General features: G+C 38.5%; 2 protein-coding genes across 3 annotated transcripts; both read right to left on the reverse strand.

Moving 5' to 3' along the window:
• Window positions 1-34: 34 nt before the first annotated feature.
• mus81 (MUS81 structure-specific endonuclease subunit) lies at window positions 35-8,515 on the reverse strand. Of its 2 annotated transcripts, none has more exons than XM_062444957.1 (17): window positions 8,480-8,515; window positions 8,195-8,349; window positions 7,142-7,271; window positions 6,691-6,776; window positions 6,260-6,394; window positions 6,038-6,118; window positions 5,836-5,924; window positions 4,506-4,709; window positions 4,254-4,424; window positions 3,991-4,118; window positions 2,953-3,065; window positions 2,596-2,715; window positions 2,344-2,439; window positions 1,622-1,753; window positions 1,363-1,466; window positions 390-473; window positions 35-274 (listed from the first exon to the last, which is right to left on the reverse strand). In XM_062444957.1, exons 2-17 carry the CDS (start codon window positions 8,333-8,335, stop codon window positions 208-210), a joined length of 1,881 nt encoding a protein of 626 aa, XP_062300941.1. In that variant the 5' UTR covers window positions 8,336-8,349; window positions 8,480-8,515; the 3' UTR covers window positions 35-207. The 2 variants fall into 2 exon arrangements, with proteins under 2 accessions (XP_062300941.1, XP_062300940.1); XM_062444956.1 differs by having other exon boundaries at window positions 8,195-8,358.
• A 3,428-nt stretch (window positions 8,516-11,943) lies between these two features.
• Window positions 11,944-20,406, reverse strand: ovol1a (ovo-like zinc finger 1a). The gene is made up of 5 exons (XM_062444968.1): window positions 20,307-20,406; window positions 13,671-13,900; window positions 13,139-13,348; window positions 12,385-12,529; window positions 11,944-12,275 (listed from the first exon to the last, which is right to left on the reverse strand). Exons 1-5 carry the CDS (start codon window positions 20,404-20,406, stop codon window positions 11,944-11,946), a joined length of 1,017 nt encoding a protein of 338 aa, XP_062300952.1.
• Window positions 20,407-27,945: the final 7,539 nt, after the last annotated feature.

A 27,945-nucleotide genomic window follows, 5' to 3' on the forward strand; every position in this document is an offset into this window, starting at 1 on the left:
ACATCCATGGTTTTCAGTAGAAATAATAATACAGTAAACAAAATATAACAGCATCTTTATATTTACATTAACGTGTAAAGAACCATTCTTTAAAGCTTATTCAAGTAAAGGAGGAACTGGAAATTAATGGCGTTCACATTATGAGGTTAAATCCATCTGTGAGATAGAGAAATATAAATATTACATTAGCATGATGACTGTTTCCGCCTATGACAGCGCTCCCTGAGTACAGTACAGCTGATAAACTGTTCTGCTCAGAGCTGGACCCACATTTCTGAAAAACAAAGACAGAAAAATTAAACACAACTAACTAAAGTAATTCCTAATACTGTCATTGAGTAGCTAATACTATGAGTAAGATACACCTGCAAACAAAAAATGCTTTTTACCTCTTGAGCTTCCCATATCGGATGGACGAGAGAAGTTTCTCTTTCTCGGCTTCACTTGCACATCGTTCGTAGGCCGTCAGAAGGCTGAGATTAAAGGAGAAAGATTTAAAATATGTATATTCTGTCTCTTACAGTAGCTTGGGGTCATATTTATATTGGTATAAACACACACATTTGTTTTGGTCTGAGATGTGAGATGTGAGATTTGGTGCTATAGTGTGACATCTAGTGGTTGAATGTGTGTACTGCAACTCTAATATCGTCCTTTTCTTACTTTAGTCGTATTTATTGGTCAGGCATTAAACTTTGTGTCTTAAAGTTTTAATTTGACATTTATACTATAGTCAGCCATAATCTTTGTAAACAAGGAACGCCTTAAATCAGTAACATTTTACTTTAAATCCCCCTTATTTAGCATTTTTAAGCAGTATATAAACATTTAAGATGTTATTGGCATACTATAATATTCTTAAAAGCAGGTATAAGGACATTTTTAAGGGTTTATAAATGAGCAGTATTTGTCTATGATTATTACTTCTTCTCTTCTTCTACTACTCCTATGAAGACATATTTTAAATTATTACAACTGTATTTTTCCTACATGGTCATTATGTTTACTCACCAGCCTCCGTGTATGAGGAGGTATAGTTGCTGACAAATTCATTTATAAAAACATTTGTTACAGTGTGTTATGAGCCATTTATTAAATGTTTGTATACTGCTTATAAATGCTTATATTAGGGGATTTAAAGTGAAGCGCTACTCTTTCTTTCTTGGTGAAATGTTGACAGTTGTAGTCAGTTTTTTCTTTTTCTATTTAATTTATATAAAAATCTTTGCTGTGTCGGCAAGAAATCACTTCCTGTTGCACCAGAGTGAAGACGTACAAGACCTACCAGAGTAAAAGACAAACAGGAAATTATAAAAAGAAAGAGGTATTGGGTAAGAAAACATGCTGTAATGTGTCTGTCACCTGTGTGGCGTGCTGTACTGCTCCAGTATAGCAGCGGCCTTGTCTCCAGACAAACCGCTAACCTGCATCAACTGTCTGGCGAACACTTCTCTGACAGTTTGACACTAAAAAAACACAGGAAACAGAGGTTAACACCTTCACACACACACACAAAATAAACAGATCAAGGTTTCTTTTTTAACATTTCTGATCCTTGCATTCAGTTTTTAATGTTTGAATTCAAAATGCTGATTATAAAATACATGCATGATGCACACACCTTGTTTTTGATTGCACCGTGGTTGAACTCTGCAAAAGAAATGAGAGAGCAAGAAGCGAGTCCTTTCTCCTCCTCCTCATCACTCCCTCCATCACCATCCAGCTCTCTGGAGCGACAGATCAGCGTCCGGTTCTGAAATAAAGTTGTTGTTTTTTAAAAAGGGATAAAAACAAAGTGTAAAGCACAGGCAGATAGATTAATATATATTTAAATAGATGAAGAAGAAGTGATAATGCTGCTTTCTTTATTTCTAGAGGTAAAGACTTATCAGAAAAAGGAGAAAAACAAGTAAACCAAGAAGGAAAGAAAAGGATAAAGCAACATGGTGTCATTTTATCAAGGTGGGTCATCACAAGAGTCCTTTCAACTGTAGCATTTTTTACACAAAGCTTTCATAATCTTAAATTTAAATTAAGTACAAAGCTGATTTTTGGGTCAGTGGTTTAGGTTAGTGTTAGGTAAAGTCTCCAGTAAATTAATGCAAGTCTATTGTAATGTCCCCAAAAGTGACCAAGGACACTGTGTGGATCAGGTATTCCTCATGTTGTGGGGACTCGCCTTCTTTATGGGTATAAAAATAAAAAAGTCCCATTAATGTGAAAAATCAACTTCAGGGTGAAGAATTGGTTTAAAGTTAATGTTAATTTAGGGATATATTAAGTTTAGGCATGTAGTGGTTATAGTTAGAGTTAAGATAAGTCACAATTGTGTGTGTGTTTCACCTGGTACAGCTTAGTGAGGTATCGTGTCATGATGGTGAGGTAGGCCGCCGACTCCCGCACATCCTGGACTCTCTTTACAAAGAAGCCATCGACCACCTAACACACAAACAGACATTAATGATGCACACACACACACGAGCTGATTGGTTGATTCCAGTATACCTGTGTTAAATCAGTACTGTCCAATAATAATCACCTATATAGATCGATCAGGCTCTTGTGTTGTCCAAAGTTCAATGTGTGTACTCGTACCTGTGTGTTGACGATGGCCTGCTGTAGTGTAGTTTCAGGTAAACTCAGGTGGGAAGCAGCCGTCCCACACTCCTCTACCAGATAGACTGGCTTACGCAGTCCGCACCTCTTCAGCCGAAACTGATGGAAAGAAAATAGGACGAGAAAAACATCAGATTATTGTTGATTCCCTGAACATTTAACAGTTTAGTTTAGTTATTAATTATTCAAGTTGTTCAAGAACAAATATCAAATAATCGCTAGTACTGTTTCTTGCATTTATTAATATCATATCGTTATAAACTTAACACATTTTTGGGGTAACTGGCGGCTTCACATCGGGCATATTTTAAGATTTATAGAGTAAAGTTGATCAACCTTCTGTTCCCTGAAGCGTCCGTCAATGATGCTCCCACACAAGTCGTCCATCCTCTTCCTCTCGATGATGTAATCGAGGACGAGCTCCCGGCCTTCTGGCGCTCGCAGCTGACCTGAGAAGAGATAGTAACAAGAGAAGGAGAGAGATTATAAATTATACTCACTTAACGTGGATAGTTGGTCAGCATCCAGAGGTGAGAAGATCCCAAACACATATTGATTTAGTTTGAGGGTGAAATTTTATATTAACCCTCCTGTTGCCCTCGTGTCAAGGAAGGAAGGGAGGATGAAGGGAGGAAAGGAGGGAGGGAGGAAGGAAGAAGGAAGGAAAGGAGGGAAGGAAGGAAGGAAGGAAGGGAGGAAGGAAGGAAGGAGGGAGGAAGGAAGGAAGGAGAGAGGAAAGAAGGAAGGGAGGAAGGTAGGGGGAGGAAAGAAAGAGAGAAGGAGGGAGGGAGGAAAGAAGGAAGGGAGGAAGGAAAGGAAAGAAGGAAGGAGGGAAGGAAAGAAGGAGGGAGGGAGGAAGGAAGGACAGAAGGAAGGAAGAAAGGGGGATGGAGGATTGAAAGAAGGAAGGGAGGAAAGAGAGAGGAAGGAAAGAAAGAAGGAACAGTCAAAACAGGTCAATTCGACCCGCGAGGACGACACGAAGGTTAAATCTCACATAAACTAAAATCAAGCTGGAATTAAAAGATGAAAGCGAGACTTGACTTAAATAAGTGAGGAAAATATGCTGATAGAAAGCAACAATGAGTATAAGTCACAGAGATTGTATTTAATTATATTCAATAACTTTATTTATGTCATGTCTTCTTTTGGAAGCTGAAAAAAAAAGGTCGAACATATTGAAACTTGAAGGCAAAATGTGTAGAGTCATGCTTTAAAGTGTTTGTTTTATATAAATGTCAGTACAAGTCTCCTCATCCTCCGCCAATAAATCAACCAATCACAACAAAAGTTATCTCAAAGCACTTTTCACATAGATCTAGATCATACTCTGGGTCTGTTCATTTACTTTCTTTGGGTTTTGACTCTCATTACCTGGAACAGGCGTGACCTTTTCCCGAGCCACCCACAGGAAGTCTCCGACGTTCAGCTTCCTGACATCGAAGTTCACTCCGTTTCTCTGCAGCTCTTTGACGAGCTCCTGCTTCCGATGGCTGCTGCCGCTGCACGAACCAATCAACATGTCATGAAACTTACACATATACACATGAATAAGAGACAGAGACAGATACAGCTACAACGACATCTTAATATTAAGTTATTTAATTCACACAAACGTCCAGGCTGTGTCATCTCACCCAGTCGTCTCAATGAAGTCAACACAGAGTAAGATCTCGTAGGTTCCAGGTAGGAGACGAGCTCCATCCGGCTTCCTACTCGTCGCCTGTGAATCCTTGTGCTTCCCTGATGAAACCACCTGATCTTCGCTCCTCGGCTGGGCGACACAGACCGGCCTCTCCTCTGCAGGACTGTGAGGAGGAGATGATTTGTTTTGGTCCAAGAAGAGGAGGAAGAGCATGAAATACTTCTCTCATTTAGTGTGAACTCACTGTATTCTGTCCTGCTCTTCATTGTCGTCACTATCGCTAGCGGTAAGGTCCACAACTCCGGGGCCGCCTTCCTCTTCCTTATCGTCCTCTTCCTCGCCTTCACTCCTGCCCTCCTCCCTGTCCCCATCTGGACCTTCTTTTGTCCCTTCTTCTGCTGACTCGAGTCGTTCAGCCAAAGCCGAACCTTCGTCTGTCAGAGAATATCTGAGAGACAGAAAACAGATAATTACCTATCTGTCTGATTGTTGTGGATGTATGCAAACCAGAGTTCAATTCTTATATATAAGAAGTTAAAGTTATAATCCTTTTAATATTTCAAGTGACAGCCTTGGTTCCTGCTGTTTCATCAGTTTTTAATGTGCAACTGTAGGAAATGTTTGCATTAGCGGAAACTTGATACAGCTCTGACAGACCATTAGCAGAGTGGATGCTGATATCACTGAGATAAAATTACAGAAACATGAAACTGGACTCCACAAAAGAGTGAAAACTACTGTATAGAGAGGTAACTGATGAGCAATAGTGTCAAAGTTGGGTTTGATATAGTGAAAATATTCAGGATTACAACTTTAATTACATAACTGTGTTAAGTTTGTCTTGTTTTCGTCAAAGCAGTTAGCTAAGTTTAGGAACCTTGATTACAACAACAGGCTTTGCTTTATGATGTCGGCCTCTTAATAATATTATTACATTTATTTATGCTGCTTTCTTTTCCAGCTCAGTAATATAAAGTATTTGAAATAGTGGCTGCAACTTCTTGTTTGCTGAGTCACATTTAAACTAAAATTCAACAGTTATACCTCTGCGTACATATAGTATAGTTTTAACCCATGAGACTGCTTGTTAACTAACGAGCTAATTTAGCAAAATAATGATGTTAACGTTAACTTCCAACTACAAATACATGATATAGAGTATGTTTTTCCTCCTGATATTAAGACAACTCGACTCATTATCGGGTATAGGCCTCATTTAAATTAAACTATACCTCATTTTTGAGTTAACACCTGTTGTCCTCCTGGGTCAAAATTGACTAGAGGACAACAGGACAGCTAAAAATGATTTGTTTTAATAATATAGATTTTATTGAACAATATTATAATTAAGAAAGCAGTGAGACTTTTATTCTGACTGTTTCATCACAGTCTCTAATTAAGCTGTACAATAGTTGTCCAGCAGGTGTCGCCATTTTAACTGCATCAAATGCTTCAAAACAGTGAAACATTGCCTTCATATCGATTCAGAAAGCTATTATTTCTAGTTCTTCCATCCCAATCAGATGAAAAACTACATAAAAGTAATAAAAAATGAAAGAGTGTCTTCTTCATACCTTGCAGGATTGTGGGTCTTTATCACCAGGTTCTTCTGGATCAGAGTGCTGACTGAAGACCAGGCGGTGTACTTACTGCCGAGATCTGGCTACAAGCAGAGAAAAAAAAAATCAAACAAACGATAAAAACAGCGTACGTTAATAACCCTAACCCTGCTTTATAAGAAGACACAGACTGAGCAGCTGATGATACTTCACGTACCACACTGAAGGATTTATCACAGAGACGCTGGGCTTCAGTTTGTAGCTCCATCTTAAACATATAACCTTTACTGCCTGGGATCTGGAGAGAGAGAGAGAGAGAGAGAGAGAGAGAGAGAGAGAGAGAGAGAGAGAGAGAGAGAGAGAGAGAGAGAGATGAATATAATACAGTTTTAATTGAATTGTAAACTATATTGACAGCCTGTGATGGAGGAAGACGCACCTGTGATTGTCTGTAAAGACTGAGGAGGACAGCATAACCTCCAGACCTCTTCTGGGGGACGTACTCCCTCTTCTTCTTCCTCCCTCCTCCTCCTCCTCCTCCTTTCTCCTTCACTTGATCCCCTGCAGCATTTTTCTACAAGGAATGACAGATTAAATGTTCACGATCACACGATGTAATCCACAAAATCTGTTTCACTTTCCTCTTATCGTTGAATGAAATCGCTCCTCTAGGCTTTAATATTTAGCACATTTACCTTCATGGAGGGAAAATACTGATTCTTTTACCATTAACATCAACCATAAGAGTTAATAATGATAATAAAAAACAATATATGTATCTAGTGTTGCTTTCAATAGGGGAAAACTGAGGCTTAACTATTAAATTGACTGTGGGACTGCCTTTAAAAGCAGCTTTAACCTCATATTTACCTTCCTGGAGGGAGCCAGGTTGTTGTTGTCTAGTCTGCCAGGAGGGGGCGCTCCTTCAGGGAGAGAGTGGATAGGAGCGTTTGAACCTGGAGGAGAAATAATGAGGGGGAAAAAAGACAAATGAGCTGTTGTAATTGCTCATGTAATGTGATTATCTATGCTATCTATGCGTGAAAAATTAATATTAATCTTGCTTTCGAATTCTAACCATATAATCTGTACTTCATATGTATTGTACAGAATCATTTTACATTTCATCATCTCTTAATCCATTAACTTTTTATTATTTCTCTTCAGGCTCACTGCAACATTGAGTGTTTTGCATAATAAGTACTGCAAGCTCAACCTCTATGAGACAAACACAACAATAATGCTTAAATCTATCAACCCAGACATGCCTTCATCCATCCATCCATCCATCCATCCATCCATCCATCCGTCTGTTTCTCACCTTTCTCTCTGTAGTATCGTTGCAGTTTCTCATCCAGTATTTTACAGATCCCGTCTCCAAAGTTCTGGAGGATCTTTGCCTCTTTGGCGTTTTGGAGCGGCAGTGGATACTTATTCAAAGAGCTGATCGCCTGAGAAAAAAAGATAAAAACACAAACTAATTATTTAGGTTTTATGATCTTCCTGTGGTCATTCAACTTAAACATAACTGACTTATTGACGTTTTGACAGTATCTCTCCGAATCCGAATGGACAAACCTAGCTGCAAAAATGCCTTCTTTATTATTATGACATCTCAGGCTGTTATTTTATATTAATGGTTTAGTAAAGCAATGGTTTTACTGGACTGGCCCACTTGAGATCTAATTGGGTTGTATGTGACCCATAAACTAAAATTAGTTTTTCACCCCTGATCTATCTATCTATCTATCTATCTATCTATCTATCTATCTATCTATCTATCTATCTATCTATCTATCTATCTATCTATCTCTACCATCTATTTATCTATCTTTTTGCCAGTGGATCCCGCCAAATCGTACATCCTTTTCCTTTAAGTAGCTTTTGAAAACTCACTTTTATCATGAGGCTTTTTTTTAAATAATCGTTATTCATTGGTATATTTTATTATACGATCATTGATTTTAATCATATTAGAGCCTGGCCGATATTGACCTATAACAGATGTATCGGTGTATATCTTTTTAAAGTTATATAGGGAGGATTTAATGCATATTTGATCCTTTTGCATGTTTTTTTTGTTTGTTATGAAGTTAGTTGTAGATATTTATAATGATTAAATTCCTTTGCTGCTTCAGTGTACTTTTATACAATAAGGTTTACTGTCAACTTGTGAAATATCATGGCCCTCATTACATATCTTTGTCACAAGTGGTTTTAAGGGATCATAGCAAAAAAAATGTTATTTATATATATATAACATTATGGGGTGACATTTCTTTTAATCCTTAATATCGTTCAGGCCCCAATATATGTATGTGGGAATGTGTATCTGTCCAAATAAACATTAACATTAACATTAACATAACATAACCTTCTGGTAGGTGTACTGGATCTTCAGTCCTTTCTCTTTGGCCTGGTCCCGGAGCTCAGTGAGCCACTGGAGGAACAGCGGGTTTGGGGAGGAAGGCAAAGCGCGTTTCCGACCCAGCCGGACCGACTCTGGAGCGGGCATCCCTTTATATCTGTCTGCAGAGACTTGATTTAACATGTAGCTTGTATTAAAGCGTGCACCGACAAGTTATACAGTTAATGCATGAGTGTAAAGGTTGTAAAGTGTTGTTAGAGGAAACAGGGATGCATGTATGGGTTTGTTTACCTGAGGATCTTCTGCAGGAGAGACACTGCCGCCTTGTTTTTAAAGACTTCCTGGCTTCTTCTTTCTTCTTTGGTTTTACAGGCGGGTCTGAAAACCAACTTTAAAGCTACATACCGCCACCTGCTGTCCAAATTTGCGCCATTACAGCATCTGGATACTGATGAGCAGGGTTGGGAAGGTTAGTTTGGAAATGAAGTAGGTTATAGGTTACTAGTTACCTTATTTAAAATGTAATATGTAATGTAACTATTTAAATTGCTTAATCAAAGTAATGTAACTTACAATCATTCCCCAGAGACTGTTAAACTCTCAATAAAAGGAACTGTAACACCCACATATACATTGAAATGCTCTGTGAAAACTGCTGCTAGAACTACTTTACTTACTTTACAATATAATTGTAATTTTTAATTTAAATTTTATATATATTTATTGCAGATGTTTTAACTCTATCTATCTATCTATCTATCTATCTATCTATCTATCTATCTATCTATCTATCTATCTATCTATCTATCTATCTATCTATCTATCTATCTGTATATCTATCTATCTATCTATCTATCTATCTATCTATCTATCTATCTATCTATCTATCTATCTATCTATCTATCTATCTATCTATCTATCTATCTATCTATCTATCTATCTATCTATCTATCTATCTATCTTATTATATTTGATTACTTTTTGATAACTTTTCTAATTGTCTAACCAATGTTTTCAGCTGTTAGGGTAAATGTTCCCATTAAGCACCAACATCTAAGTCCAGGTGTTTTTCATGGATACTGACATGATTTATAAGGGAGATCATTTCTTATAAAGCAACATTTATCTCTCATTTGAAAATGTATTCATTAGTTCATGTAGATTTTGGAATATAAAATGAAGATATTCATTGAAGCCCACGTAATGATTTATTTACAAAATATAAAAAGTTATATGGATTTCAAAGAATTACAAACAGCAATATATGTATTCAGTAACATGTTAAATATTTAAAAACCCTCCTAAGCAAAATCTTAAAGATCTGACTTCAGATGTAACCTCCTGACTACTCAGCTTTAGTTCAGCTCTGGTAGAGACCTGCAGCTATTTAAACATCCATAACACAGAGACAGCACAGCGGAGCAGAGCAGCGAGACAATACTATATTTCACTGGTAGCCAGCGGTGGGAGACCAGTTGAGGGGGGATGCAGTCTCCTTTCCTTGTGCCAGTGAGGAGTCAGGCTGCTACACTATCAGTTTAGACAGGGAGGACTGACGGACTCCCACATACAGGGAGTTGCAGTAGTTGAGTTGTGATCTGATAAAAGTGTGTTAAACAGATCTCCAGACTGCCAAAAGAAGGAAAAGGTTTTATTTTTGCCATCAAGATGAAGAAAAATCTACTGCTGATGACAAGATTGATTTGTTACTCAAATATGAATACAGGCTCAAAGATGACATTTTTTTGCACATGTGCCAAAATTTGAGGACAGAGAACCAAGAGAATCAGATATATTAGATGGAACATTTTCAGGACTGATGGTATGTGTTGTAAAGCGATTTGAGTGGTCGATAAGACTGGTAAGCTGCTTTATAAATACAGTCCATTTACCATTGAATGAATGTAAATTAATAAGTATATCAGAAAACAGACAAACACAAGGATACATTTAATGAATGGGCAAAATAACACAGTTCCTAAATAGTAGGAAGACATGTCTCTACAGTAATGTGCATTTTCAACTACATTCCTTTGCGATGTGTAAGTGTTGAAATATGGCTCCAAAAATATTCTGCTACTTTACATGTGTTTTATTTATTATTAGATAGTGTGAATGACTGAATGACTTCCAGGCCTCGGTGTCAGTTAAGTTGCAAGACCGTTATCTGGTTGTCACCTGAATCCGCCTCCTCATATCCCCAGGCTGAAGAGAGTTTGTAGGAATCCTCCAACAAGACCCAACAGAGACCAGGAATCCAACCAACCTCACCCTCCCAACCACAACCTCCCACTTCTCTCAAACACACACACAGTCAAAACGTGGAAGAAGGGGGGAAAACAGCATAATTAGAGCATCATCATAGCCGTCTTTCATGCAATCATACACACAAAGATTGGGAGATACATGTTGTGAAATGAAGCTGGTTTGTTGGACTGAAAGGCGAATAGAGACAAAGTTAACCCTCCTTTATTTACAAGAAAAACCCTCCAGATATGAGGTTTTGCAGGAGTTTAAGAGCAAAATGCAGTAAAGTAAAGATTAGTGACCCCCATGATTTTCAGAGCGTCAACAGTATGTAACAATTTAAATACTTTGGTGGTTGCTCACTCCGGGTGTGGGATCAATTATCCTCTGAATCACTAAGGAAAAAAGTGTCAACTGAGTGTCAGTTTTAAGATTTGTTTAAAATCTGCCCTCAAATTTGATAAACTTGGAAGTTAAATGAACTTAAAATTGGTGTATTGCGGAATCTCTACAGGCTCAGTGCCAACGTAAGCTCTCATGTCTGTAACTGTCACCATTATAGAATTAAACTGTGTTTAAAGGTACCTCATATATGCAGTATAACCAATATAACAAGTCTATTCTTGGTGATCTTTGCACATGCATGCATTAAAATGGATTTACTGTTGCATTCACCTGGTTGTTTAGATGGTTAGTGTAGACCCTAAATAAACAATTATATCAAGGCATTTTACAAAAGATTGATCTATGTTGTAAAAGAGACTAATTGTTAACACCACACAGGTTATTACTGGTCTAATGGTACCCAACGAGGCGTAGAACATATTAGTCTTCAGATGCATTTGGAAAATATTGGTCGAGGACAGATTTAAGAACAGAAGTTGCTTTGTGTTGCGTGACTGACAATAGAGTTTCAATAAATGCTTTTCTTTATATTCAAGTTTGCAGTCCATAAAAAAGCTTCTTTAGCGTATCAAAAGTTTCATTATAAAACAGCTATATTTATGAGTTCACTTCATTGGGCTGGAACCACCACCATCCACTAGCTTCAGGCTGCTCATAATGTAGGTTACATAATAATGACGATTTATACGTTTTTAAAAAAAAGGCAAGAAAATTCATTATAATGATATATATTACTCCCTTTAATGTTATTTTTTTCATAGAAAATTCATCTTTTTTCTGTACAGGAAAAGCCCACAAGTAATATTCACACGCATCTATACAAAAGAAGGATATGTTGGTATTGTCAGATATCTTAATAATCTCATCCACATCACGATATCTCATATATTAGTCAAAGACAGACATGTCATTTAGCCTTGTTATAAACAACAGATGCCTAAATCCACAAACACATACATTTACTTTCACCATGGTTATGTAATCTGGTTTAATGTTTTGTCCACCTGTCGCTCTATCGTGTCACCTAATCGTCCATGAATGAATGCCTTCATCCTTCATCTATCCACCCTGAGTTTTGATGATCTTTCAGGCTTCCTTCCCCTCTACTGCCCTGCTGATCCAGTGGTATCATCGCTATCAGGTCCTTGGGGAGAACCTGGGCTTGATCCTCCCTCTCTTCCTCCCCCTCCTGATGATCTCTTTACAATCTTCCCCTTCAGCAGGGCGCTGTCGGGGTGAAGCGCCTGGAGGTGGAGCATCAGCTCGTCCTGTGTTCCCATCGTGTGGCCGCACTCCTCGCAGACATACAGCTTGTTGCGTCGCTCTTTGTAGGCGTACTTCAGGGTGACACTGTGGATCTTCTTCATGTGGGACTCCAGGGAGCAGCGCTGGGTGAAGGCCTTATCACAAAGGCTGCACTTGTAAGGGCGGACACCTGTATAGAAATGTTAAAAGGTCATAATCTTGCTTTCATCTGTGATCTCTTTGTGTGTGTGTGTGTGTGTGTGTGTGTGTTTTGTGTGAACATCAGAGTGTGTATCTACCTGTATGTGTGCGTACGTGTCTCTTGAGGTCAAAAGTATCGTTGAAGCCTTTGCCGCAGAAGCTGCAGAGGTGTCTCTTGGTCTCATTGTGACACTTGATATGTCTGTTTAACATTCGCTGGTACTGGAACGTCTTCTGGCAAATCTAAATGCAACAACAATACAATTAGGGCCATTTCAACATTAAAAAATACTTTATTTAAGTTTTCCTGTAAACACACAATGTTTAAATTCAGTTTTTAATACCAAAAATGTTGTGTATATCCCTTAAGCCTTAAAAACAGAAATTCTAATGCATTTTCTCCTTTTTAAAACATTTTAGATACTGTTTTACTGCCTGCTACTTCCAATTGATTGGATGAATAGTGTGAACAAACCACCTACTCATGAAAACATTGCTACATAGACAACTATTGTAATAATCAAGGAATCTTTTTATGCATTTTTAAGGAAAATGCCAAACATTAGCTATGTTTATCTTCTTAAATGTGCTGATTTAATGACTTTCTTTGTCATACAACTGATTATCTTTATCTTATCTTTGGTTTTGGACTCTGGGAAGATACAACAGACATTGTAAATTATTTTTGGATACTGTATAGAAAAAATGATAAACTGATTAATCAAGAAAATTACTGTTAGGTTAACTGATAATAAGAATCATCTTAAATTTCAACCCTAAATATAAGAATAACAAATTAGTTTCTGGATTTTATTCTCATAGCTTCAGCATAAACTCATCTTGTCTGCATACCTGACACACAAACGCCGCCGTCACCCCTGTTGATGAACTCTGACTTTGACTTGCTGATCTGGTGACAGCGGAGACCGTCTCCTTAGGGGCAGGGGTTGTCGTCAAAGCAAGTGGCATCATATCGGTGAGTGGGGTTAAGGAAGGCGGGGTAGGAATAGTAAGGAGAGGGAGAGGAAGAGAAGGATCAGGGGGTAACTCGCCTGTAGTTACCTGTGGTAGAAAGACAGGAAGAGAAAAATAGGAACAGAAATTAATTGTTGATATTGATATAACATTTTGACTTTAATATATCTGTAATTAAAAAGCTAATATTTAATTTTATTTTATTACTTAAGGTGCAAAAAGGGTGCAATGAAAAATTATTTCATTCCAAAATTAAATGCCTTTTTGAAATGGTAACGCTCAACATTTAGAAGATGAAACATACAACACTGTCATTTTAAATTATAAAATGTAAAAATTACAAAAAGTATACAAAAATGTTCTTTGTAACTATCGGCAGTAGTATCTCACTCCCTGCTCATTCCCTCACCTTCATTTTGGATCGGATGTATGTGGAGGCACCCAGTGACCTCCTCTTGATCCCTATCCTCTCCTCAGGTTGAGCAGCGGGGCTCTGGGGTCGACCCAGAACCGTGCTGGATGGCAGCTCGGCGTGCGTTCGCGTGTCGGAGAGTGAGTGCTTGGTGAGGCAGAGCGGCGGCGTCTCGGCGGGGCTGGCTTCAGAATCCATCACGAAGACAGACGGAGGGCAGATGGAGACTGGAAGGAGAGAGAGGAAGAGTCAGAGTCATCTTTGAAGATTGGTCTTTAAACCAGAACTGAAACAAGTACTCGATTGATTGATTACTCAGTCAAAAGATCTGCAACAATACTTTAATAAGCAATTAATCATGTCAGTGATTTTTTTAAGCAAAAAAACCCCCAAAAATCCTTTTTAATGTTTGATACTTCCATACTTTCATTTTTACCATACTTTCATCTACTCTACTCCACAACATTTGATCTATAAATGTAACTAAAGGTTAGAAAAGATAAGAAATGTCTTTAAAAAATAAACAAAAAGGATGAGAGACATATAAGAGAACCAGAACAGGGAGGGTACACAAGGACACCGAGGTTGAGCTTTCTTGTATTATAGACTTTCACAATAGTCAGACAGCTTGCACTGCTTCATATTTGCACAATCTCTTAATTAGCAAACATACAGAGCTAAATATGTGTACAGTATGAATTCATGTTTGGGAGTGGGTGTGCACACTTTTGGCCTATTGTTTTGTGCAACTTATTTTGCACGCACACACATGCCCGCACACATACGCACACACATTCGCACTCCTAACCACTACAGTTAGACTTGTCTGACCAGACGGTCTTGCAGCACCAGCTCTGTGTACCTTCCTCAAACAATCCACCTCCGCAAGTATGAATGCTTGACTCTGTGTGTGTGTGTATGTGGAGGGAAGTGTGTATGTGCGTGTTGTGTGTATAAGCACACTATAACAAAACACCACTGAAAGAGGGAGACAGAGAGAGATGTAGGGTCTATAGAAACCATTGAGCATGCAACATAAAAGTTTGTGTGTGCATCTCTTTGTGTGCATGTTCAGGCGGCCCAAAGGCAGGTGTGGTGCACCTCATTGAAGACAACGAATCAGTTGAGTCTGTGGGGCCTAAATCAGATAAAACCCAAATGTAAATGCAAATGAGGCTCTACTGTGAGCAGGCCTGACCTGGGTGCTGTTTACTAACTCAGTGCTGAGAAAGGCAAGGCAGAGACTGCTTCACCTCAGACGCCTGAGGAAACGCTGGGTATCCCCTCAAATACTGAGGAATTTCTAATACTACACAATCACGAATGTCCTGACGGGGAACATTACTGCCTGGTATGGAAACAGCACCGAACAGGACCGTGAGAGTGGTTCGTTCAGTACAATAGGTGGTGCTCTACCCCGCCTGAAGGATATTTACACCAGGTGCTGCAAGAAAAAGGCTAGGAGAATAATTAAGGATCCCAACCTCTCGCATAACGGCCTTTGCTCCCTGCTGTGGTTGGTAAGAAGGTAGCGTAAACACTGAGAGACTCAGGAAGCGCTTCTATCCTCAGGCCACTAGGATCCTAAATGATGTCACTGCCTAAGGTATATTCAGACCAAATCAGGCGGTGTGGCGAAAGCGCCAGCCCTCCCATTCATTTGAATAGGGGTAATGCATTTAGGCTGCTGGGGTTTTGGCCGCAGTAGCGCTGTACTAGGCTGCGTTGAGAAAGTGGATCAACTTTTGGAGAAATGCAATACTTGAAAGACTAAAGAATACATCATTAACTACCTACATTTGTTTGTAAGATTAAAGTTTGAAAACCCGCCATATGGAAACCAGTCCTGGACGATATATAACAGTTTAGGCTAACATTTGTCCTGTTTCTAATTGGATTTGGGGAAATTAGCACTCAAGCAACTACAGCCACATTAACCGAGACAGCGTTATGCTGGCCAAGCACATTGGCCTTTTCTGTAGTAATGTAAAAAGTAAAAAACATACTGCGAGAAACACACAACATCTTTAATGTAGAGACATGGGAACTGGCAAGGATTCTAACTTTTGGCATTGGGCATGGAGCTTTAGCTTGAGCCTCAGTCTAGAAAGATATCATTCATGAATCTGCAGGAAAAGTCTACTAGAGACTGTGTTTTCACAACTACTTCATAAGCCAACATTTGCTTACTTAGCTAGCTAGCTACAGCTGATATTCATGACTCCAGACAGCTAACGAACGATAGAAATGAGAGGCCGTGTTTGTCACATTTGTCTGGATTCAAAAGTTACTCAAATGTAAGATTTAAGTAATTACCACTACCGCAAATTAAAGTTATTATTTTTTCAAGGTAAATAAAGTTAAAAACATTTTTTTTAGTCAGTGCTCCATTACCAGACTTACAGTTTTTACATTTACATCACATTAATTTGCCTGATACTTTTGTACAAAGCAACATTTTCCCCATGTGCACAATACACAGTCCATATCTTGCTCAAACACAAAGACACTTTAAGATATGGACCACCAAAAGGTCAAGCAGTTCTGATCTCAGCTGCGGAAGGAATTTACAATGCCTTAAAAATTCAACTGCATGTTTTAGAGTTTGTAAAAAACAGCTTACAGGTATGCATCTTGTGCCCTTTCATTATAATTCCTAAAATATCCACCAGCACAGGCTTACATTTACACTGAACCAGTCTATGTAGCCTTGTTTTCCTACAACTATATAGTATATTAAATAAAGGATGTTCTTTTGGGGAAAAAGAGCTGTGGAAATCTGATCTTATTTGGTGGTTTACTTTAAAGTATTAATTGTAAAAGTGAGCAGATCATTTCAGCTCAATGAACAGCAGACTGTATTCGTAATACGTTTCTTAATTGTTCTTCTATGGTGATCGTTTCTGTGGTGACTGCAGCTGGCTGGACATTTAATCTCATCTTGTATTGTTTGTTCACCCCTCCTTCCCCCGTCACTAATGAATGCGGTGTGTGTGTGTGTGTGTGTTCATTCTTAGGTGCGTGTGTGTGTGTGTTTGAGAATACTCCACAGGTTTCTACAACATGAGAGAAAGGGAGAGTAAGTAGGTAAATTGTGTTTTGTTGAATGGTGTTTAATATTTTCCTCCTATCCATGCAACATCGCTCGGCTATGAGAGAGAGAGTCAACAGTTCGTAGATAACTTTATCAAACACAGGGTGTGTGTGTGTGTGTGTGTGTGTGTGTGTGTGCGCGCGTGTGTGCGTGCGTGTGTTTGCCAAAGGTGTATTGTCTGCAGCAGTTGGCGGTCTGTAGGGTCCGTTACATTGACTCCCATCAAATAAACATTAACCTTAGGACAAACAATGAAAAACCTTTATGTAGAACAACAAATCCAAAAACCAATAAATAACCCACCAAAAAACTTTCTATCAAACTATCAAACTATTTGCTTAAATTACACTCACTTCATGGTGACAGTTAGATGGAAAGACGTTACCACTCTCATGTCCATACAACAAATATGAAGCGAGAGCCAGAAGACAACTATCTCAGCTTAGCATAAACACTCTAAATGGGGGGAAACAGCTAACCTGACTATGTCCAAAGGTTAATATAATTGCCTACTAACACCCTAAAATTAAACAAATTACCATGTTATATGTCTTTCTTTTTAATCGGTACAAAAACCACAGTGTAAAAATGACTGTGATGACAAGTCAATGACTGTGACTGTGTCAATAAATAGTCCTACACATGACACTTCATTAAAATAACGTATTGATTTTACACATTGATTTTTGAATGGACTGAACAACGAGATATAACAAGTTGGTTGGAGACCTTTTTTAAATTTTGGACAGAGTTTCCATTGTTTGTGCTGAGCTAAGCTAACCAGCAGCTGGCTTTATGTTCATATGCCACGCAGACAAGAGAGTGGTATCAATATGGAATTATGTTTTACTCTTCGTTGTTTTTACATAAACATAAATTACATTACATTGTTTTTTATTCTTACAACAACAACTTGTGCAACTATTTCTGTTTGACTTTTTATGTGTGTATTATAAAAGCACAACTCCATTTTCTAAAGTGTTTTATTCATATTCTGTTTATTTTATAATACAATGTCTTTCTTTCTTTCATTTATCCTGCACTATATTGTCCTGGTTGTCCCATACATTTCAATAAGATTGTAATATTATCTTAAAAACCTGTAATAAAAGCTAAAATATCATTCAGTTTTAGCTCCACTCAGTTTATATCTCAAATTTATATCAAAGATCAAAATGAAAACATTGAATACGATTGATACACATTAATTATTAACACAGTTCTACATGCATCAATAAGGAGAGACTTAACATGTGTTTCCTTTTTCTCCTTTTTCAAACTTTGAACATTTTTAAATCAAGTTCTTCTTTTTGTGCATCAACTGTTTGTTCCTTTTTTCCTTAAGTTCTATATTAAACCCAATTTATTGTATTTATAGGTACTTTTATGCCTTACTGTAGATAAACTCTTTGGTGGGGATGCTGTTAATATAACATGCACTTTAGTAATATATGGAAATAAGAGGCTTGACAGACCACAAACTAACAAAAGGCTGGCACAACAGGCCCTGGCACATGTTTCTGTATTAAGAGATAAAAATAAACACCTTCAAACACACACATAGCTATCCAAACTGATGGCATCTGGCGCCTCATAGAAGTATTCAACACGCCTGTTTTTGTGGGTAATTATCATACCTCTCTGTCTCTCTCTCTCTCTCTTTCTCTCTCGCTCATTGACACACACACACACACACACACACACACACACACACACACACACACACACACACACACACACACACACACACACACACACACACACACACACACACACACACACACACACACACACACACACACGTTAGGCAGGTACATCAAGTAACGGCATACAGAAACTTAAACCGAGACCGTTGTTGGGTTTGGTGAGGAGTGTTCCATTTGCGTAATTACGCACTTACGCTCTGCTGTTTATTATAGGGAAATGTTCTAATAGCACATCTGATCTTTTGATGAAAAAGTGTGACTTTTCGATAAGTGGTTCTTGTTTAGGCTGTGTGAAACCAACCAAAAGTCTGAGTTAATTGAGATTACATACATTTCGCTGTTTATTTGTGTGCGTAAAATGAGTATCCAAGGTTTGAAATTCACTGTGGATCAAGCCTGAAATATAAATATTATTAAACTTTATTTGGTAATCTATTAATTATTTTTTTCTTTTCTTTTCTTCCTTAACATGTGTTTAAAACCACCCGGAAATTGGTGTCGGTTCCGCTAGTCAAATATTCCGGTTTCAGACACCACAAAGGATGTAAAAGTCAATGATTAAAAGTTAACGGTGACGGGATGAGGAGAGGGAAAAGAGGCACACAGACAAGAGAGGGCGAGAGGGGGAGGGTGAGAGCGAGAGAGAGAGAGGGAGAGAGAGGTTTTGGGTGTAGTCCGTTATTTGTTATCTGATACCGACCTGGTCTTACAATTAAAAAAAAAAAACTCTGCCGATGGCAACAATGGGGATTGTTTTCGAAAAGAGAGAGAGAGAGAGAGATGGGGGAGTTATTGGGGGAAGAGGTGGACTCCCTCAAATAGTCATTTAAATGCAAAGTCGGTGTCAAACACACTGAAGCTGAAGAAAAAGACGTCAAGCTCAGATTTGACAGTTATAGGCTACATGTCAGCTCTTGCACCTTTTTCCACTTGGGGCAACCAAATGAGATATTTTATGTGGCAATAACAATAATAATTCTGTCATCACAAAAGAGGGCGGTTAATCCACTTAATGTTGTGTCTCGTGTCTCAAGATGGTAGATTGTTTTTTTATTTTTTATTTCTAAGGATGTGAAGACAAGTTTGTTCTTTTTTTTTTTTTAAACAGCACAAATGTTAAGATACTTCTTTATTAATCATTTCCAACCAATGATTCAAAAACTTGATAGGGGAGATTTAAATGTAACACTTTACCAATAGCCCAGAGCTGAATGAGTAGGCTATATTATAGGCCTATATTTAGACTGCGTGGTGTACAAGGAAGAACGCTGCAATCAGGGGTTGAAGGTCGATATGAGAAAAGCAACGGGCCCTTAAGATAGCTGGTTAGGCCGCGACACACACAGCGTTGGAGAATGACAAGGAGGAAATATAAAAGTGCAAATAAAGCGACTTTTGCTGTGATATAATATATTTAATGGGAGATTTTAATTGGATTTAGGTGATATATTAAACATTGAATCCCACTAGATTTAAAATAGGTTTGTGGGGGACAAAAATATGAAAATGGGGTTTAAAGAGGTAAAAAATAAATACAATACGCAGCTTCATTAAGTGTACCCTTGCATGCAGGATCTCTAGTCACTTGTCACGGCCCGCTGTGTTTCCCGTTATTCAGTGGCCCCGTACTGCAGCGGCCCCGTTACAATCACCACCCGACCTCCTTCTCAACTGGCACACTGACATTCCTGATGGACTCCAAACCTAATCAAATCCACCAATCCGTGCGTAAAAGCACCCCAAAAAACGCGTCAGAACCCGCCACCACCTACGTTTTTTGGCTACTTTTTTTTTTAACGACAACTATGGCTCATAACAGCAGCGTGGACTCACCTGGGATATAAATGTCTCCTCGTTCATGATCAGGGAGTTCACTCCAGTTCCGCTTTCCCGGCGAAACATTCGACTTTTTTACCAAGAAAGCCCTCGGCATGCTCAATTAGGCCAATACCCTTATAGGCTATCCTTTAAGAGCTCGTTTGTTTTTGGAGAAGCCGCTTTCTTCGCGACGTAAAAGTCAATCAAAAGTTACAAAAGCAGGAAACTCAAAAGTTGCGAGGGGGTAAAAAAAAATGGAAGGTGTCGATCCCCTTTTCTCCTTCCTCCTTGCGTCTTTCTTGTCGTTTCGTAAGTTTTAATCTCTTTCTTTTCCTTCACACACACGCATACACCTTGCTCTCAATTTTCCTGTCCAGCTCTGAAGCAAAAAGGAAACAAAAAGTCTTATGGCGTCGGGACAGGTGAGTCCGCTCAGGTGAGCAACCCGGACAGGTAAACAGTGGATATCTGCCACAGCGCCCTGGAATAACGGGAGTGTGTGTGTGTGGGTGAGAGAGCGGGCTATGAGGGGAAAAAACGGCAGATATGGTATCCTGATCACACTCACACACACACACACAGTCGGCAGAGGTGGGTCAACAGCAGCACAGGTACTCATTTAAAAGCAGGAAACAAGCGCCAGCACGCATGCGCCGCAGAAATAACGGTGACAAGCTGCAGAGAGCCTGGGTTAGGCCTCTGTATACCTGCTGAACCGGTTTCCCCCTCCTTTCTCTCTGTCTCTCTGTCTCAGTTTTTCCCCTCTCTATCTCCACCTCTTCTCCATTCCGCTTAAAGGCGTGGGGAACGGTGGAAAGGATGAAAAGAAAAAATATGGGGAACAGGGAGTGTGTGAGGTGGGGGGGTGAAAGGGAGTTATACAATATAGACACACATATACACACACACACACACACAGGCCATGCACACACTTTCCCCCTAAAGCTGTATGAACAGCAGACAAAAGGCGAGCATTATTTGACCCCATCTAGCAAATAAACACCTCCATAAAAGAGCATGATTAGACTAACTCAGGTAGCAGGTGGCCAAAGTGACTAATCTTTTGTATATGTGATGCTTTTTGTTAGACCATTTTTATACTAAATAGGTTAAAATGTCAGTGTTTTCAATAGAAATGTGCTATTTTCAGGGTTAGAAAGTTTTATTTCTGAAGATGAATGACTGAAAGTTTAACTCAGGACGAAACAAATGACATAATTGGTGATGGTGTAACATCGTGTATATCAGGTCTCTCTGGATTACTGCAAATGAAACTAAACAGTTCAATGATTAAAAATGTGACTGAAATCAAGTTTCACTATGGGTTTTGTAGACTGTTCAGGGAGGAAGCTTCATCATATCTGCTTATCTTATATATTGTATATTTAAAGGCCAATTTTGGCAGTGATGTGGTTTTCTTCCCTTTTTTTTCTCTGTAAACAATCACTCACTGGAATGTTTTTCCACTTAGCCTTCTGTATATTATTAGAGAAGTCTCTTTCTTTACAATTTTTTAGTAAAATTTTAGTGAGTGAATGAGCTACAGTACATATTAAATATGTAAATATCATCACAAAAGGGTCTCTGTGCAGGTCATTCACATAATGTTGTGTTTGAATAATATTGTAGGCCAGTAGCTTCTGTAATTATGGCGAGTACACATACACCTTTAGGAGAAATTCACTGGCAAACATAATAAATTAAAGCCATGCAGTCAATCATGGAGTAAAATAAAGCATGCATTTTTTTTGAGGGGGGGGGGGGGGGGTTACATCTTTTTCAGTTTTGGATGGATTCCTCTTGCGTCAGTGCAGCCTTTTAATCATGTAAAAAATGCCAGAATCAGGAGTAAAGCATGTGTAAATTCTGAAACACATTTAAGTCTTTGCTTTTCTCATGGGTAATAATTGAGGACTTTGTTTTAGAAGTTATTACTTATTTTCCAGCATTGACACGAACAATGATTATTTGTCACTTTACTGGAAACACACTGGATCCCACCAATCAGCTTAAACACATGTTAAATACCATACTACACTGCTTATATCAGCTCTAGTTTATCTGATGACTACCATGGTAGTAGTGTATACTTAACATCTAAGCAACAGAAGCATCACAGTGGTTAATTTAGCACAATATCACAACTGAAAAGACAAATATTAGCCCGTAGGTATGCAAATGGCTCATTGAGAGACAACAGTTTGCCCCACCTTTCCCTCCCTGCTGTGTGTTTACAACCCCCTGCTGCCGCTACACTGTTCTCTTGTCTTTGTAATTACCCCGACACACACTCACACATACACACCATCCACTAAATGGTCTCTGGAAACACCTGAAACCTGAACATAATAACACCCACAAGGAGAGAGAAGTAAGAGATAGAAGATTAATTCACTGAACCTCCCTCGCCCATCACTCAACAGACGCCTACATGCATTTTAATGTGGTTCACCTAAAATGTTTTCCACCTTAAATAAGGGTAGCAATGCTTTTACCCGCTACTGTTCTGTTTCACATTTAACCACAAATGTTCACAATGAAACACTATATCATCTTTTCAGTTTTCAGTTTCACAGCTGAGGGGGAGCTATTTTCTCACAATGGTGGGTGGACACACATCTCGTTATAGAAAGTACAAAATGCATAATTTTCTGGACATTGGGTATCTCTTAAGGTGCCTTTAGACTGTGACAACAACGATCACATAGGTGTATTGCATGTCAAATTGTACAAAACACTTAAAATAAAACCTTAGTCTCAATCTGTATCAGACTGTATTATATCAACAGAAGGCTGTCATATTGTACACTGAATGTGTTGCGAATCGTAGTGCTGATAGTAGAGCAGATCACATCATCCCTCTGCATCACTCAAGTGTGTTTTCCCCCTAAATTTTATTCACCAAACTGTGCTTACAAAATGTTCTACCAGCTGTTGTATTTGGTGTTATACATACTGCTTTCTGATTGAGTTGTTGATCATCTTTAGTTGTAGCTGCTGTCATTTTGTGAGAATTTGGTGCTAAATTTCTGACAGAGACCGAATTCTGCCCAGGGTTGTCTTTGGTCATCAAAGCTCCACATAAGTGGTCGGTGGACGAGTCTCCCAGCATCATTTAGGACCACCGTTTTCATCCGAGACAGCCCAAATTCACACAGTGAAAAGAGGCCTTTACTGGGTGGAGCAGTCCCTATGATTTGTTAACCTGTTTAAACTAACCACTGAATTTTATGTTCAGATATGGTGGAGTTGACATAACCATGCTGTGGCTGCTTAGTTTGCCTTTCATATAGGGAAGCATGACTACACCCATGCCAGCAGCTCTGTTACACTGTACTTTGGCACAGTGGTGTTTTGAAACAAGTGTTAATATCAGCAGGCTAGCAGGTGTAATGTTTACCTTATTCCTAATTGAGTTCTTGATAAGTTCATGAACAGAAATGTTGACCTTGGCACTAGATGAAAAGTTACAAGATCCCCAAAGTTCAACAATTCAATCTGAGATGAAAATGAATGTCTGAATCAAATGTCAAGACAATCTGCACAATATTTGTTGAGACATTTCACTCAAAACCATAAATGTTCCTCAAGGACATAAGTTGGTCTGTGCTCGATCATAAATAGTTCGTACAACATGGTATCTGACCATGAAGTGGGTTCATAGTTGTTATAAATGGACCATGTAAATAGAGAGGGGGGAAAGACCAGTCCTCTGAAAACCTTGAGATCCCTTAGGAGAGTTAGAAGGTGCGACCAAGCCGTGGATAAGTAGCAGAAAATAGATGGAATGGATGGAAATACCTGGAAGACAGTCGTAGTGTTACACTCAGTTGTTCACAGAAAAAAGACAGAAGTAGTTGTGTCAAGAAAAGAAAAAAGACTTTGAGAGTGAAATTCAAACCCTAGTGTCATTCTCAACTTGGCAGAGCTGGCCAGTCATTGTGTGAAGTGATGGTTCTCCACAGCAAGCTTTTAATCCGACAATGGAAAGGTGTTGGGGAAGGGGGGGTTTCCGAACAAGCAGTCTGACAAGCAGTTCTTAGGGATCATCCTCTGGGGACCATGAATGTTTGTGCCAAATGTCATGGTAATCCTCCCCATAGTTGTTGCGATATGTCAATTTGGACCATGACACTAGTGCAGCAAAATGTGCAGCATCATAGAAATCATAAAGTCATGAGTCCAAGTGTCGCTCCAGGAACAACACACAGCATAAGCACATAGTCAGTTACAGTATGTAAACTGCACTTCTTTCACCCAACATCCACATTTTGAGCCGAAAATACGGAGCTTATGACCGTGAAATCTTTAGTGTGCAGTTATGGCCTTGCATGGTATACAGTATATGCGCCTGATTGCTGCTTGGGATCGCTCTCATTTGAAGGGGCCTTTAACGGTCCCTAAATGTCGCCTTGTCAATAAGACTGATAAGGTATATGTTGTCGGGGCCTTGGGACTCTTGAGACCTTTTTCTGTTCTTAAATCTCATTCTTACCTTATTCCTTTTTCTTTAATGATGGTATTTTATCTTGATTTTTGTGTTTTGTATTCTATTAACTCTTAACTTCTTTGCTTCTTCCAATACCTATTATGTATCATTGGCATTTCCTGTGATAATTCTATTGTCCTTAGCATTAGTAATATGTTACAATTTTATTTCCCCTTACTAGTTGCACATGCTTACTCTAACATACACTCAGATGTAAGCTTTTATTCCGTGAGCCTTAAACAAATTGTTGTTTTTGTCAAGTTTAGTTTTTATTTAGTATTCAGTGTCATTTAGTTTCTGTTTACTTGACTTACTTGCAAAGTTTCTTTAAGCCTTCTGCAAGGTTTAAAATTTGCATGTGCAGATAAAAACAACAAAATCTAGTGTCTAAAATAGAAACACTCAAAATATGAAACTTACACAGCCTTCGTCAGCCGTTAAGTCCTCTAAATAGAGACAACAAGAATTTAGAGCCAGTTGTGAAGGTTAGTTGTCTGATCAGAGGAGTGGTGCAGGAGGAATGAATGAATGGTATGTCGCCTGGGCTGTTGGAGTAGTTGGGGCAGTTGATCAACTCTCCTCTTTACTCTTTTGTCTTCACTTTAAATCCTCTTTCTAACTGTCACTGACACTTTTTTCCTCACAGCACCTTTAACATTCTTTGTGTCTTTCTTGAATGTTTGTTTTGCTTAAAAAGATTTTTAAGTGAGAAGAAAGCCTCAAATGTTTATGTGCTGTGTGGTAATATCTACCCTGGAGTTTGTCCACATATCATATTTTTCAATTACTTTTCAACTGTTTGACACTGTTCCTCTATTTCATTCGCTCTCTATATGATTCAAAGTGGTAGAAAGTACTTAAGTACAATTTTAGGTACTTCTACTGGGGTATATCTATTTGATGCTACTTTATACTTTCACTTCACTACATTTATTTAACAGCTGCAGTACTTTTACTGTAATACTTTAACTACATCACTCATAATATTTATGTACTTTTATTTAAGTAGACTTTTCATGCATGACTTTTACTTGTTTAGGAGTATTTTTACATTGCTGTATTGGTACATTTTCTTAAGTAAATGATCTGAACACTTCTTCCACCATTGCTGATTCATCATTCCAAAATATTACAGCTGAACGATCATTTTCAGTGTAACATGAGCTTCTTTTCTGAATGCCTCTGAGCCCACAGACAGATTTAAAACAGCAGAAAAGAGACAAAGATGAGGTGAGAGAGACGAGAACAGGATCAGGGGGAGCAGAGTGTATTTTACACCAGTTCAACCTGATCGACAACCTTTCTTCTCCTTTACGGTCTCTTCCAAACTACTGTTATTCCTTTGTCTTTCGCCTTTCTGTCAATGTGCTACAAGCAAACCTACACAAAGATTTTTTTGGGGAAGATCGTCCTGTTGGCCATTTTCTTTCTGTTACGTATAAGCAGTAACACACAGTGAGGTGCTTTGATACCTGATACACCTGTCGGAGGAGGTGGAAGCCACAATGTAAAGCAGGCTTGTGGTCAGAGAATATTATCATTCTGAAACCATGGCCACTCAGTGAGAAAAAGCTTGTTTGTTACTATCAGTGTATCCCCGTGTAAGGCCAGTTTCACCAGTTATAGGTAACTGGTATTATAGCCCAAAGCAAAAAGGCTGTTGCCATGGTTACCTGAAGTTAATTACATCTTGCGCAGTGATTTAGAACAGATAAACTCTCTGTAATGAGTAACAGCAATTGTATGACAATAAATCAATAAATAAATAATAGAACTAACAAAAGCTAACAAAGTCTCTCTATTATTAATGCTCTTATCTCTAATTATATCAGTTTTCGATTTTTTATACTCCTCTCAGGTAATGTTCAGCCCCAAACAACCTTCATAAATAAGTTAACTTGAGAGGTGAGACTCAGGGAGGAAAAGGTCTGCAAATCACTCACTGCTGCTCGTTGTTGTGAGCATTGCTGAAGACAACTCGGATGAGCGTATGATCATTTTGACACTTTTTCAACAATTCCTCTCTTCTCTTGTTTGGATTTTGGTGGCTGGGCAGTCAGATGATACAGTTTGGAGAAATTTCAGTGATAAAATCAAACTGAGACTGTGAAAGTTGACATTTTGAACTTGTATGTTCAAAGATTTTTGACCTCCCTCTGTCATCATGTTATTAGGTTAGCCTGCCAACTTGATTTTTTATAGGTTTTGTTTCCTCTGTAATTGGGTGGGAGAGCTGGTCAGGTAGCATACCTTGTTTGTGAATGTGTGTGCGTATGTGAAAATGTGTGTCTATATTTAGAAGCTGTCAGATGTTGTTATACTTTCAGGTGTGATTCACAAATAAAGGCTGAATCATATCAGTTAAGAAATGAAAACACTTTTGTTTACAATGTTGTAAAGTGTTTAATAGTGAGAAGAAAAAGGAAATAAAAAACAGCATTTAAAAACAAAAGAAAAACAAACAGCGATCACAAAAGGGGTATAAATAAAGAATAATCCTTCGGAAGTGTGATAATAAAACAGCAACATATCAAACATTTATACAAACTTTCCAATTAAATAATTTTTTAAGAAGTCATTTGAAAGACACTGAAGACGTTGCCTGTCTGATCCTGATAGGCAGACTGCTCCACAGTTTTGGGGCTTTAACAGCAAAGGCCCAGTCGCTTTTGGTCACAAGTTGAAATTTAGGAAAAACCAGCAGAGCCCCATTCACCAATCAAAGTGAACGCCCAGGCACATGAGAGGTCAATGAGTCCTGAGAGCTCCAGGAGGGGAGATCAACAGCTGCAAGGGCCCGAACAGCAGTCAACATCTCTGAAGCCTTGACACAATTAACAAAAGGGTCCTTCTGATTTTGGCCACTTGGGGGCAGCAGAAATAAGTATTAAAATGAACACACACATATTATCTTCTCTGAAGTTGATAAGGTGCACTTGTTAGCAAACAGTTTCCTATTTATTCATCCAGTAGCAGTCGGAAGGTAGTAGCATTTATTTGGTATCAAGTTTCTAGCAACCTAAAGAATTGAAGTTCAACATTCACTCCTCTTTTAGCTTAGTTTCAAATATCTGGCTTTAACACTATGAGTGACCCCTTTCACTTCATTAATGTAAAAACCTTTTCTAAATATTAAATCAACAACATAACGTATCAACCAGCAGA

Source organism: Scomber scombrus, chromosome 23 (genome assembly GCF_963691925.1).
Source record: "Scomber scombrus chromosome 23, fScoSco1.1, whole genome shotgun sequence".
NCBI lineage: Eukaryota > Metazoa > Chordata > Actinopteri > Scombriformes > Scombridae > Scomber > Scomber scombrus.

Coding starts and splice junctions, on each gene's coding strand:
- mus81 (XM_062444957.1), bottom strand. CDS start 8,335: ATGCCCGCTCCAGAGTCGGTCCGGCTGGGTCGGAAACGCGCTTTGCCT. Junction 6,395..6,690: donor ACCTGGCTCCCTCCAGGAAG/GTAAATATGAGG, acceptor CATTCCTTGTAG/AAAAATGCTGCAGGGGATCA. Junction 275..389: donor CGATATGGGAAGCTCAAGAG/GTAAAAAGCATT, acceptor TTTGTTTTTCAG/AAATGTGGGTCCAGCTCTGA.
- ovol1a (XM_062444968.1), bottom strand. CDS start 20,406: ATGCCGAGGGCTTTCTTGGTAAAAAAGTCGAATGTTTCGCCGGGAAAG. Junction 13,901..20,306: donor AGGAGACATTTATATCCCAG/GTGAGTCCACGC, acceptor CTCTCCTTCCAG/TCTCCATCTGCCCTCCGTCT. Junction 13,349..13,670: donor ACATCCGATCCAAAATGAAG/GTGAGGGAATGA, acceptor TTTCTACCACAG/GTAACTACAGGCGAGTTACC.